General features: G+C 46.7%; 1 protein-coding gene across 7 annotated transcripts in view; it reads right to left on the bottom strand.

Annotated features, from left to right (window-relative positions):
- The window catches only part of P4HA2 (prolyl 4-hydroxylase subunit alpha 2), a 34,870-nt gene that overhangs the window by 4,894 nt on the left and 15,649 nt on the right, over nucleotides 1-14,327 (bottom strand). For 4 of the 7 annotated variants that reach the window (XM_017532463.2, XM_017532470.2, XM_017532464.2 and 1 more), the window contains 7 exons: nucleotides 12,892-13,131; nucleotides 11,749-11,942; nucleotides 10,430-10,606; nucleotides 6,833-6,903; nucleotides 6,484-6,583; nucleotides 1,659-1,712; nucleotides 984-1,049 (listed from right to left, as the gene is read on the bottom strand). In XM_017532463.2, coding sequence (XP_017387952.1) covers nucleotides 984-1,049; nucleotides 1,659-1,712; nucleotides 6,484-6,583; nucleotides 6,833-6,903; nucleotides 10,430-10,606; nucleotides 11,749-11,942; nucleotides 12,892-13,131 — 902 coding nt within the window. Of the gene's footprint in view, nucleotides 1-983; nucleotides 1,050-1,098; nucleotides 1,159-1,658; nucleotides 1,713-6,483; nucleotides 6,584-6,832; nucleotides 6,904-10,429; nucleotides 10,607-11,748; nucleotides 11,943-12,891; nucleotides 13,132-14,327 lie in introns of all 7 variants that reach the window. The other 3 variants (XM_017532466.2, XM_037739932.1, XM_017532467.2) reach the window with 1 other exon arrangement.

Genomic DNA, 14,327 nt, shown 5'->3' with positions numbered 1-14,327 from the left:
GAGGCTGAGGTAACAGAATCACTTGAACCTGAGAAGCCAAGGTTGCAGTGAGCTGAGATCATACCACTGCACTCCAGCCAGGGTGACAGAGGAAGACTCCATTTCAAAAAAAAAAGACGACAGAATATGCTACAGCATGTATAAACCTTTAGGACATTATGCACCAGCCACACAAAAATACAAGTATTAATACTTTGATTCTGGCCGGGCGCGGTGGCTCAAGCCTGTAATCCCAGCACTTTGGGAGGCCGAGGCGGGGGTATCACGAGGTCAAGAGATCGAGGCCATCCTGGTCAACATGGTGAAACCCCGTCTCTACTAAAAATACAAAACATTAGCTGGGCATGGTGGCGCTTGCCTGTAATCCCAGCTACTGAGGAGGTTGAGGCAGGAGAATTGCTTGAACCCAGGAGGCGGAGGTTGCGGTGAGCCGAGATCGCGCCATTGCACTCCAGCCTGGGTAACAAGAGTGAAACTCCATCTCAAAAACAAACAAAAAAATACTTTGATTCCACTTATTTAAGCAATCAAAATCATAGAGACAGAAAGCAGAATGGTGGCTGCCAGGAGCTGGCGGAGGAGAATCTGGAATTATTGCTTAATGGGTAGAATTTCAGTTTTAGAAAACGAAAATAGGTGGAAATGAAGGGTGGTGATGCTTGCACACTATGAATGTATCTAATACCACTGAACCATATATTTAAAAATGGTTAAGATGGTAAGCTTTATGTTATGTTTATTTTATCACAATTTTAAACATTGGGGAAACAAAATAGGAGCCAGGAATGTCCTGGTAAGGGCAGTAGGGAAAATGAATAGAAACAGAGGCCAACTCTCCCTATTCCAGCCAAGAAGGGTGCCAATAGCCAGAAGGACCTGGCCATTACTTAATAGCAGATGATATCAGCCTTGATGGGGTGGGATATAAGGCAGCCCTCTGGACCCAGGGTCCCTTAGGGCCCATCAGCATACATCATACTCACGTAGTTTAAGAAAGTGGCCACACGATTCCCCGTCCCTAAATGCTTGAAAGCACCTCGCTCATCATTCTATAAAATTAAGTGAGAATAAACAGGTGGGCCTGGAACCAATACTTACGTAGTTAAGAAACGTCGCTAACCTATTCCCCTCTGTTTTGAGGCCGCTGTCAAAAGGTCGCTGCAACAGACAACAACTTTCACCCAAGTTTACAACAGGCTTCACCCACCAACCACAAGACTAGTGCCAAAAGGGTCAGGGGAAGGTAATAAGTGTGTGTGTTCCATAAATCAGCCAGGAACATTTGCCAAGGCTGCAAAGGAAACTCTGGCTAGGGCATGGGGTTGGCAAGGAAGAGGAAAAGGGGCAAAAACGGTTTTCACAAAGACCTAGTGAGGCTCTTTGCTTTAGAATCAGGGCAAAGGGTGACAGGGTTAGGGCAGGGGACAAACTATCCACACATCTATAGGGGAGACAGCCAGGCTCCACTGAGTTCTGCAGGACCCCTGGTTCCAGACTTGGGATTCACCAGTAACAGAGTTTCCCCTGGTGATGCAGAGGTGAAGGGAGGACAAGGGGTGGAGGTACTGATGTGGAGGCTGAAATGCTCCTAGAAGCTCCACGCTTCTCAAATCAGCTAGAGCAGGGCCCTTTGAAAGCACCCGTGATTTAGGCCTTACCCTAGAGAAGTCGAAGTGTGGCTCATATTGTCCTCCCACTCCATAATTTGCAACCTAGTAGGAAATAACAGCATTAGACCTTGTAAGCAGCATGAACAGCTCTGTAGCAGCCCATCACTCCAGGGATACCAACTTCCCAGGCCTAAAAACAACCAGAACTACCAAGAGGAGCTTCTCTAAGGTGGAAGACAACCATGCCTGGCCAGCACAAGCAGAGCAAACATCGCAAACAAGTCTACAGTTCTAAGAGTAAGGCTACAGCACAAATGTGGCTTCCCAAACAAAACAAGATGGATGAACTGTATATAATCACTGTGGAGAAGCTCCAGCCACTTCATGGATGCTCAGACTGCAGCAAAGGGAGCACTTCTTGAGGCAGGCCCTGGCCTGGGCCTGGTTTGTTTGGGATATATTAAGAAAGTAATCCAGAGGAAAGTCAGTAACAAATTTAAGCAAGGATTTTTTTTAAAACACTAGTTTTGGAGGTACTCAGCAACTGACACTGTTCCTGCCACCTCTGCTATTCCTGGTCAGACTGAGTGGGGCAGACTCTCACAGTGGTCTACTGCATGGAGTACTTCTGCACCCAAGCGAAACAGCCCAACACGGGTGGCCAGCTGCTGGACGGTCAAGAATTACTGTACTACGTCAGCACCCCCAGCGTGACCCTGACCTGAAATAACATCTGAGCAACTACCAGGTGACATTAATTGGATTAGAAATTGTAAATGCCTTTGCGGACAGCTTATCAGAACAACGGGAAGTCCTAAATCACAATTATTGTCTGAGCTTCAAGAGACAGAATGAAAGACAAGATTAAAGATGAAGCACAGAATCTAATACGGAAGCTGATGGATCAAGCAGCACCACCAATGTCCATTTGGGAACAGTTGGCTAGTGTGTCTCACGAAAACTTTAAAACCTCTGGGGCTAGACCATAAATTCTCAGAAAGTTGGTATTTTTTGTATATCCTTTTCTGCAATCCCAACAGTCATGTGAGAAATGCTACAAAACTAGCAATAACAGAGACCTACAGAAATGTGGAACAGAAGCTAGGTTTGGTGGCTCACGCCTGTAATCCTAGTACTTTGGGAGGCTGAAGTGGGAGGACTGCTTGAGCCCAGACGTTTGAGACCAGCCTGGGCAACATGGCAAGACTCTGTCTCTACTAATGAAAAAATTATCTGGGCACAGTGGCATGCACCTGTAGTCCCAGCTACTCAGGAAGCTAAGACAGGAGGATCGGTTGAGCCCAGGAGTTCCAGGTTGCATTGAGCTATGGCTGTATCACTGCACTCCAGCCTGGGCAACAGAGTAAGACCCTGCTTCACATACACACAAAAAAAGAAATGCAGGAAAGAAAGGGACTGTGGACTTTATAAGAGAGGAAATTATCTAGCTGGAGCACAAAATTTTGGCAGTATCATTTTCAGTGTCTACAAAAATAAAAATTTTGATACAAAGCATGGATAAAAACATGCTGTCATCCACTGCTTCAGCCTTCAAGATTCCTGCACCAAAAATACCTGAAAATCCTGTCAACAGCGCAAGGAAGCCTGGTTCAGCAGGTGGCCCTAAAGCGGGAGATGCATCTAAGGAGGGAAGTGCCAGAGCAGCTGAGAAAGCATAACTTTTTCTGTAGTCAAGAACTTGAAGAAATTTTGTTTCTCTCTTTTTTTGGGGGGCCTTTGGGGTACAAACGGAGTCTCACTATGTTGCCCAGACTGGTCTCAAACTCCTGGCTTTGAGCAATCCTCCTCCCTTGGCCTTCCAAAGTACTGAGTTATAGATGTAAGCCAGCACACCTGGCCTTGAAGAAAATGTTCAACATGACTGTGACTGCTGTCTTGGTGCATTCAGGAAAATTCAATTACTGCTTGTTGCTGGCACTGCAGAGTATGACTGCATTTTCCAATGTTTCCCCTTGTTAAATGGATTGCTTAAACTTTCAGATCCCAGGCAGTGAAAAAAGTTGCATCTTTTAGGTTTGGAGGATTATATTTGATCATGGTTCTGAAGCCACGGTACCTATACTCTTTAATACCGTTCCCAAATAAGTACAAAATGCATGGGACCATCTAGATTTGCAGCGGTAAGATTCCCTATCCAGGCAAACTCAAGTCACCAGGCTCACACCTTTAATAATAAGCAACCATACATCAAGACTGATTCATGTGAGGAGGTATTCATTTAAATCTTTAGACTTACTATTCTAAGAGTGGAGTCAGTTATTTGAAAGACATGGGTATTTATGATGCTGAGGCCAGAGTAAAGGCAATGTTAAAAAGGTCAGAAATCACTTTTCTGGTGAGGCTGAGACATCATGCAGCTGAAGTCTTCCATCTTAGAGAATCCTAGAGGTACAGCATCTCTTCCTTTCTATCAGATAAACCCTCATCCAATTCACTAGAAATTCTCAATTACCTTTTTCCTTCAAATGATCTACAGAAAACATGTCAGCTAGAGCTGAAAGAATGTCAACAGATAGAAGAACCAGCTCCTTTCCGGAGGCCTGCAGCATTCCTAAAAGGACCTGGTGTGAGGGCTGTTACTGGTGCCAAGGCATTTATCATACCATAAGCATTTCATGTGGAATAAGCACTTAGGAATAGATGCTGAAATCCAGGTTCCTGTTCCCCAGACCATGAAGGATCAACACCACTGACTAGCAAAGGAAATAACAAGACAGTTCCTAGGAGAAGAATGCAAACAAAAATGGCATGTCAGCCACTTGGCAGCTGTGTTCTGAATCTTCCAGAAGAATCTTAATCATTAAGACCCACTCTACCAAGAGGTCTGGCATTCCGGCCCCAGTCAATTGAGCTACAACACAATGAGAGGCCAGATAAGATAAAGTCAGAATTGTAGCAGAGAAGTCAGTCCATAGCTAAGAAACTCCTATCTTCCACAGGTGAGTGTAAGACAGTGATAGAGTGAGTGTAGCTGCACAGCTAGCCAGGAAACAACAGAGTCACAGGTCCTTGTCTACTCAGCTCTTGGTCCAGGGTATGAAATCAGTCAAGCAGACTGTTGTCTTTGATCAGAGCCATGAAAGTCCTGAAGACCGGCTCTGACACAGAGAAAGCAGTGGCAGATGTTTTTTTTTTTTTAAAAAAAAAAAAAAAAAAAAAAAAAAACCTGCTCCAAGAAGATATGAATCAAGACAATGCCAACAGGGACTCTTCAAGTGCATCAGGAGCTCCTATCCCTCTTGAAATGGTGGTGCTCATATACATATGTGGCAAGTGAGAGATGTGGCAGAAGTCCTCCATAGATGTGCTTATCTGCAGAACTTATTTAAAAATTACAAAACACTAAGTTGAGCTGAACTGAAAAAAATATTAAATTTTCACAATGCAATTTGCAAGATAATCAGTATGTTTTTTAAAACTCTGGTAGACTTCACACAAATCCATAAAGATGACCTTAAAAATTGATTTTTTCCAACTGCTGATGCAGCTACACAGAAACAACAACAAAAAGGCTGATTTGCTTGGGTATGTCCAGGCAAAAGTTTAGAAAATCTTTTCCAAATGATCTTCAGTCAATATTCTCATGAGATCTATGGTAGATCAGACCCTAATGCCAATCCTAAAGGTAAAGGCTGCTATCTTTAAGTATACAGAAACTTTGGCCAGCGAAACCCAGGGGCCTCTAGAAATGCCAGTGAAACTTCTCTGACAGTGTCTCAGGTCATCAATTTTACAACAGAACACTGAAGTCCCAACATTCATAAGTGGAACACAGCCAGTGCTGATTTCAACTCAATACCCAAGAGGATACTTTTTTAAGGAGCTTTACCCAAAACCTTTCAGCAGGGTGCTGCTATGTTTCTTCATAATCATCGTTGAATAAAAGCAGGAATCCAGGGTCCCAGTGGGAGTACTTGGACAAGAACACTCCACCTGTACCAGCTTAACCTGCCCAGGCCTCTCACTTCTACCTACATATCACAGTGTAAGGTCCCCCAGACCTACCCCTGCCTTTCTTTCTTGGTCCTGACTAAAAATCAGAGTGCCTTGACAGCTCTCTGACCCAGCCAGCTGCAGGTTTTTCCCTGCAGGCTAGAACCCAAGCTGGAGTCTTAAACATTCCCAGGCACTGATAAAGGTGTTTAGGGTGTTGCCCAAAATACTGAAAGAAACTAGCCCCAGCCCTGAGCCAAATTCCCTAAACCTTCATAAAAGCTCCATACTCTGACCCCCTCACTGTGGAAATACATAGGTAAAACAACCCTTGTCTCTTGCTGCCCATTTTGAGGACTGCTGTAGCCCACTCTGCAAGTTCCCTAATAAATGCTGTGGACTGAAGACCCAGGGATTTAGGGCCTCTTTCTTGGGATTCTTAACCAACCCCATCTTGGGCAGTCCCTCACGGGAACTCCCCTGCTGCTGCTTTTGGAGTGACTTCAGCTATGGTTCAGCAGGAGAAAACACACAGAACACTTTGACCTTCAAATGTATTTGATTATGACACAGAACCATGACCTCTGAAGGCATTTTTAGCTCTCTTAGAGATGTCCTTGAGACCGTTCTGCATTTGAGCTTCTGCTGTCAAGAAGACATAAATGAGCCTGCCATAACCACCACTGAACCCTAGCTTCCAGCACACTTGGACACACAGCAGATGCTCAACTGATATTTGTTAAATACTAATTGTTGAAAGCCAGCAGGCATGATTAATTCTGGTTTCCTAAAATGAGATCATTCCATATTCACAGCATCAGGTAGTAGTCATACAGCTGGGCCTCTTTTAGCCCAGTTCTAGACACCTTGTAAGACCATCTAGCCAGAAATACCACCACTTCCCAGGGACTAACTGTACCTGTAACAATTCTGCAGTCTTTACTGTTAACCCTGTGATGTGCTGCATCCGACGATTTACTCGGGCCACAACAGGGTCATCATCTTCCTCTAGCCAGGAGCTTGGCCAAAAGAGCAGAGAAAAGAAAATGGAAGGGCAGGCTTACATGAGGTCCTGCACTCTGTGCCCAGAGCCAGGGCCAGCACAAACAGGCAGTACAGGGTGCCTCCTGCAAGGGGGTGAGGAGGTGCCAACAGGCAGAAAAAGGCAAGCCACCCATCCCCAGGGGAAGCACTGAGAAGTCCTGAAGTTGGGGCTTGAGCAACTACCCACCACCATTCTTTGCTTACTTTTTGGAAACTTTGCTTACCTTTTGGAAACCCGGTAACTGGCAACAGTGAGGACTCCTGTCTTGGGATCACGAACAGTGGCTCGTGCAAGCTAGAAGGCAGGAAGAGAGGGAAGATTTGATTTGATTTTTTTGTTGTTGCCTTGAATATTTTCCCAGAGAGCACTGGGACCAGATTTGCTGCCACGCTAGTGGAGGAAGCTTTGCAGGCAATGGCTCTAGCCAAGGCCCCAAGATCCTCCAGGACAGGTGAGGGCAAGAGTCTGAGGCCTCCACATTCCCAATCTGCAATCAGATCCTGGCTACTGCCCTGCTCCAACACACTGCTCATCCCTTTTCCTCTCCAGATCTGCGTTGACTGCAGAATTATGCCTGCTTTGTCCATCCATGCATCTGCCTCGCTAGCCCCTTTCGTTGCCAGGCCCATGAACCACCCCTGCCTGAGCACAGCCTGAGCTTAGCTACTCCTACCATATTCAGACTGTGCCACTATCCCTGAGCCTCCGCCTTGTGTACTTGTCTCAACTTGGTCAAATTCCACTATCTTTCTGAACCTCAGTCCCCTCATCTGCCAAGAAGTACTCTCCTGCTGCACTACCTCACACTGGGCTCCCACAGCCTCAACAAGTAAAGACAGATGGCACAGTTTTCACTCCCTTGGGATCCTTACAAGTCAGATGATAAAACCAGGAAAAGATTCTATAAGTTAAAATAAGTGAACCACTGCCTGGAAGCCACCTACTCACACATATACACACTATACACACACTCCCCTCACCTACTTCATCTCCCGCAGCCTCCACAGACAGGCTTAGTAAAATTCCAAGAAGGATTCCCTGCCCAGAGCCGGCCAACATGGCAAAGGCCCACGTGCTTTGGCTGTAGACTGTCCTAATGACCTCACAGGGGTGGGGCCACAGGCCCAGGTACTCCCACCCCAACACACTTCCTCTTGATTTCAATAAATATTGATAAGAGCCTACTTTGTGCCTAGCACTGTACTGGGTAACTGAGACATGGCCCCTGCACTCTTACAACTCAGTCAAGTTGGGAAAGCAGAAATACCAGCCAGGTAACTGCAGCACAGCATGGGTGAACTTAATGTCCTGTGGAAGCTCAGACTATAGTGTCAAGAAAAGCTTCCTAGGGGAGGAGACCACCTAGCTGAGGCCTGAAGGGTTAACATGAATTATCCAAGCAGAGGTACATTGCAGGAACAGGGAAGGAGCAGCAATGCAGAGGCCTGGGGATGAAAATGGATGTGGCAGTAAGTGTGGATGAAAGGTTCCAGGAAGTAGTAAGACAAAAGAGGCTGAAGAGACAAGCAGGGGCTAGGGACTAGATGCAACCTTGTGGCCAAGAAGAAATGGTGAAGGCTTTATGCAGGGGAGGGAGGGACACTCAAAATTTGAATGCAAAATTGATCACTGTGAATACCTCATGGAGAGTTGACTAAAGTGGGGCCAGAGTGGGGACTGGGAGGCTAGGAGGCCATGGCAGAGGTCAGGGTAAGAGATGATGGTAGCCTGGGCCAGGGGGTGGCAGAAGGGATAGAGAGGAGTAGATGGACCAGAAGGCTAGTAAGGGGGTGAGATAGACCAACCTAGACACTGTGCTGCTGCAGCATGATCTAGTAAGATGACCAGCGCAAGCAGGACAGACAGCTCCCAAGCTCCTACTCAAGGCCCTTCCTGAGCTCCAACTCATGCAAGTCCCTCTCTGAAAACTGCAGCCACAACCAGACCCCATCCAAACATCTGTGTCTCAGCATTGGCCTGACACCCACAAAGAGGATCTGAGCCCCTGGGGAAATACAGGGCTATTTTGAAAGCAGGCCAGAGGCCCCACAGACAGCTGCCAGGCATTCTCCTCAGGCCAAGTTAAGCTCATTGGCTCTACTTCAAAGCCAGACTAGCATCTGTCCCTCACAGTCTCCGGAAAGCAGAGGTCAGCTTATCTTTGAATAGAAGCCATGAGAACAGCCAAATATGTCTGCCAACCTTGTTTGGCTCTTCACATGGTTTCTATTCAAATATAAGTTTTCCTAACATTACCCTTTGCCCAGCCACACACATGTACACATATGCAAACACATGCACACAGAAATGTTCTCAGGTCTGAAACTGAAGAACAGGTAAGCAATCTCTCAGGAAACCCTGGCACAACCAGGAAAGTAGTTTTCTTTTCTGGAGGACTCTGGAGCTGACCCAGGGGGTAGAAAGGGGAGTCCTAGTCCCCATTCTCCATATATCTGGCTAACCCCTTCCCTCAGCCACATCAATGATGCCAACCACTGACTCTAAGCCCTAGATGTCCTAGTACCTCAAGCCAAGGTTGTTCCAAGATGAAATCCAGGGGCCAGGATAGGAACCTATTTCAGGTCTCTCCATGAGCATCCAGGCTCCTGGCCACTACAATTTTATCAGGAGCAGAGCAATAGAGAATCCAACTAAATCCTCCCTCCCAATCATCAGTGATGGGATAGATATGGCAGCAAGTATGTCTCTCTGAAAAGATGTCAAATGGGAACAAATCTTTTACGAACTAGAAGCAGAATAATAATTTTAAAACATGACATATATACAAAACCAACAGCCAACTGCATACTTAGCAGTAAAATACCATAGCAATTTCCAGGAAATTCAGGAATGAGACAAGGATGCCTACTGTATATAATTAATGTCTACAAGTTCTGGGCAATTCAATAAGACTATAAAAACAAAGGAAAAAGTATTAGGAGAAAGCAAAACATTCCTTATTTCCAGGAGTTAATACTATCCAGGCAACCCAAGAGAATCAGCTAAAAACCAAAAAAGGAATAAGTAAATTCAACCACAAGCCACAACCTGTATGAATCTGTTTCTTTATAGGTAAAACAGAGACAGTGACATCATTATAAGCAGCTGTTCATAACTGTGACATAACAGTTAATATACATGTTAAGCACTCAGAAGTTCCTGTCACAGTTAAGAACTCAGTAAATATTAGCTCTTATTATGAAATGTATCTCTAAAATCAACAGTTTGGCATATAATAAACTAATATAATAATGTAACCAGTTAAAAAATAATGATGAAGAAATAAAGTAAATAGTAACAAAGAAACTACCTAGGAATAAACTTAAGAAACATGCAAGGCTTATATGAAGAAAACTTTAAAAGATATGAACAAATGGAGACATGTCATGCTCTTGGATGAGAGAATCAATATCATAAAGACGTACATTCTCCTCCAAGTCATTCGCCTCATTTACAGTCCTAATCAGGAGCTCCACAGGACCCAGCTTCATAGCACCCTATGGAATATTTCCTAAAAACTCACCAACACACCAGTCTCCCAACCAGGTGAACTGACACACCAGTGTGGACCTGCCCTGTTCTGAGCATGACTATTATAGCACTTGGCTGTCCACATTGGCTACCCTCTTCTTCTTCACCACTGGACCATGAACTCACAAGGTCAGGCTGAGTCTGAATCATCTCTGTATCCCCACGATAGCCCATGCTAGATATCGATAAAGGGTGCCTAGGTGAGCAAACAAACCATCCATAGTGCTAGGAATAAGAGAAATGACCTGCCCCCTTCAGTGCCCCGAGAAGGACCTATAGTGACACCTACTTTAGGTTTTGCGATCTCCTTGATCCTCTCGATTTCCTCATCAGACATGACATCATAGTACCTCACGATGTGCGGGCTGTCCCACTCGTCCTCCTCTTTGAAGGGGGCGATGAGCAGCTGTGGAGCCCTGTTGCCATGGTGGTACCTACAGAAAAGCCTCTTCTGCCTCCGGGGTGTCTGGAGAGCACAGAGTAACAGGCCCTGAGTTGAGTGAGTCCTAATCCTCAGTTCAAGTCTGGCTGTCTGCAGACACTGGTCTCACCTCACGGCCAGCAACTGCTACATCCCACCCCACCACAGAAGAAAACAAAAGTCCCAGCAGGTAGGCATGCACGGTGGCTCATGCCTGTAATCCCAGAACTCTGGGAGGCGAAAGGATAGCTTGAGACCTTGAGTTTGGGAACAGCCTAGGCAACATAGACCCCCGTCCCTACAGAAAATTAGCCAGGCATGATGGCGCACACCTGTACGCTTAGCTACTCAGGAGGCTAAGGCAGGAGGATTGCTGGAGCCTGGGATGTCAAAGCTGCAGTGAGCTATGATTATACCACTGCACTCTAGCCTGGGCAACAGGGTGAGAAAAAGAAAGAAATGAAAGAAGAGAGAAAACAGGAAAAAGAAGGGAAGGAAGAAACAAAAAAGGAAAGAGAAAACAAAAGCCCCTTCAGCTTGATGGCATGAAATGATACCCCACAAATCACGCAATTTTTCTTCTCTCCCAAGGTCACCTCACATCCACAAGTCCCATGGCAGAGAGTAATTCCTGCCCCTTTTCATGAAGACTTGAGTAGGTCTGAAGGGCTGGGACAGGGGAGAAACCTTTCTTGGTGGTGGAGCCAGTGAATGCCATGCAGACAGGACATGGAAAAGGCCAAGAGCCTGTCACACCTGGGCCTCCTCAGGAAGCACTAGGATCCCAGGGCTCTCGAAGGCTCAATACCAAGTTCAAGTACATGCTGGCATCTTTACCACAGAGACTTATTCTCCACTTATGACTACCCTTGGGCCTGAGGTACACCCACTCATCATTTTCTTCACAACCGTGAGTCAAGCAAAGGTGGGACATGTTGGGGTAAGGAGGCAAGCTCAGTGGTAACTTGGAGGAGCAACGCTCTACCTGGGCATGAGAGGAGATAATCTCCTTTCCTATACCTCAGAGAATACCCACGTCAGCCTCAGGATATGCCGTGAAAAACTGGGGGTGATACTAAGAAAAGTACCTACAAAATGAAGAATACTTTCCCTAAACCTGTGTGCCCAGAGCCAGAGTCCAGGTACACAGCTTTGGCACCCTGAACCCCCCCACACACACATCTCACCAGTTTGACACCCTCCCCACGACAGAGGCTCTCGTAAACATCCCTCTCAGGCAGGTAGTCCACAGGCCTCTCATAGATGCCTTCTGGGGTTGCTAGCTCAGCTTCTGTCTGATTTGATAACATTTTTTCTCTTTCTTCCTCCAATAACTGCTCAAAGTACCGCAGATTCCCTCCAGCTCGTTCATGGCTTGGGTCTAGAAAAAGCAAGGAAAAAGAAAGAAAAGGAAACCACAAACATCTGTTAGGTCATTTAGAGAAATTATTCTGTAAGCGGTTTCTCTCCCAGCAGCTCACTTGCATGGTTCATTCTACCTTCCACAGCATCTAACCAGAGTATGCTTGTCATAGCTGAAAAACCAACAGAGGCCGGGTGCAATGGCTCACACCTGTAATCCCAGAACTTTGGGGAGCCAAGGCAGATGGACAACTTGAGGTCAGAAGTTCGAGACCAGCCTGACCAACATGGTGAAACTCCATCTCTACTAAAAAAAAAAAATACAACAAAAATTAGCCAGGCATAGTGGCATGTGCCTCTGTAATCTCAGCTACTTGGGAGGCTGAGGCAGGAGAATCTTGTGAACCCAGGAGGCGGAGGTTCCAGCGAGCCAAGATGCCACTCAAGCCTAGATGACAGAGTGAGACTCCCCCTCAAAAAAAAAAAAAAAGAGGCAGATGAGTTTTAAAGGCACTGCGCTTTTGGCCTTCTTCAGTTCAACAGCACAAGATACACAAAGTATCAATGCCATATAAGTCCTATATTAGACCTCAGGCCTCTAATAGCACTGCCACTGTTTGGCACGTAGCAATCTTGAAGTACAACTTGACTTCTGAGCTGCTCCTGATGCAGTAAAGGTTCCACCCTGCATAGTCCTGCATGACACGGAGTCCTTATCAAAAAGGAACACAAGTGCCACAGGCCTGACTGTATCTGTCAGTGACTGGGCAACACTAAGGCCAGGACTGAGGTGGGTAAGGAGCCAGGAAGACGCTGGACTGGTCCTAAAGTCACTAAGGCATTAGTCACTGGCCAAGTGACAGGGTAAACTGACTCAGTCCCAGGAGAGGGGTCAGGTAGTGGCCAGCACAGTGCAGTCCCTCTGCCACTCTCCATTCCCATCTTACCTTACCTTAGAATCTCCTTACCAAGGGAGACAAGGCGACGGGTGAGTTCCAGGGCACGGTGCAGGTCACCCAACTGGAAGACAGCATAGCTGAGGTAGTCCAGCACCTGGGACTTGGTTGTGGTGGCCTCCTCCCCAGCATCAAGCTGCTTTAGCACCTGCTCCATCCACATCACCGTATGATAATAGTCCCCTTCATTATAAGCTGAGCGGCCCATCCCAAAGCAGTCATCTACACTCAGCATGGCCTGGTACTTGGTTCCTACAGCAGGAGAGGTAAATAGTCAGGCTCCAAAGAGCCTCTGGGTTAGGGAAGGAGATTCCTGCTTCAAGGAAAACCTGGGCCACTAGATGGGGGTCATTACCAAGCAGAACTCCATCAGACATTTAGACCGCACACCCTAAAGGGCCACTGACACAGTGAGCACAGACAGATGGCTCTGCCCCAGACTGGGGTTCGCAGCCAACCTCCTAGCCTCAGACTCCCTGTCTCCCAAGTAGGAAGGGACCTTTTTAAGGGGGAGCCCCAGAAACCCACCAGGAAGCATTGCTGAGGACAGTGGGAAGGTCCTGTGGACCACAGAGAAGATGTCTGGTGGGCAGCTTGCCATATGAGTCTGAAGGATGGAAAAATTAGTCGAATATATAAAACATAAATCCAAGTGCCAACCAAGCCATGGGTGAGGAAAATCACTTGCGGAAACTCTGCGGAAAGAATGGAGAAGACAGCTGAGGCCAGAGCTCCAGGGAGCATCTACCCAGAAAGAACACCGAATAACCCTGAGAAATAACTAAAGATAGGAGAAACAGAGGGAGCGGGAGCAGTGTGAGAGACACCAAGGGAGGCCAAGAGCCAAGGCTGCAGTGCCAGCTTTGCCTGTTAAGTGGCAGGGACCTTGCTGAGTATCAGTTTAGTGGGTCTTGTGACCCAAAGGTCATCTGCTGTAGAGGGAGTGCTGGAAAATGACCTTGAAGATAGTTTCAAGCCAATATGAAGAAGCAGCTATAGGGAGATGCAGGATTTCAGGTGGGCTCAAGATGGGAAAGACTATGTGTGTGGTTCCTCGGAGAATAACGAGACAGCAGATCCCGTGGATGGGAAGTAGGGGATATGACTCTCCCTGGAAAGCAAGGAAGACTCCCCACTGCTCCATTAACAGCAACCTGGGCAAAACTGACACAAAAGAAATCAGAGAAGCCTCTTTCTGCCTGGAATAAAACCCCTACACAGTAGGCTAAATGCTTCAAAGATCAGGGTCTGCTTACCCTGGTGGCTCAGGAACCAGTAACGTGGAATAGGAAGTTGGGGAGAGTAAACACAAGATGGAGTCCATAGGTAGGCCAGGGATTAGGGGGCTCCTGGAGCCCCCGTCCCTCTCCATAGGTCTCCTCTGGCTCTGCAGGCCCAGGAACCTGCACTGGTGGGCCAGTGTAGCACAGCTGACTGAGCTGGGGCTC

Source organism: Cebus imitator, unplaced genomic scaffold (assembly GCF_001604975.1).
Source record: "Cebus imitator isolate Cc_AM_T3 unplaced genomic scaffold, Cebus_imitator-1.0 Scaffold76, whole genome shotgun sequence".
NCBI lineage: Eukaryota > Metazoa > Chordata > Mammalia > Primates > Cebidae > Cebus > Cebus imitator.
The sequence above is the reverse complement of the archived record's forward strand: the minus strand, read 5'-3'. Positions and strand labels throughout refer to the sequence as shown.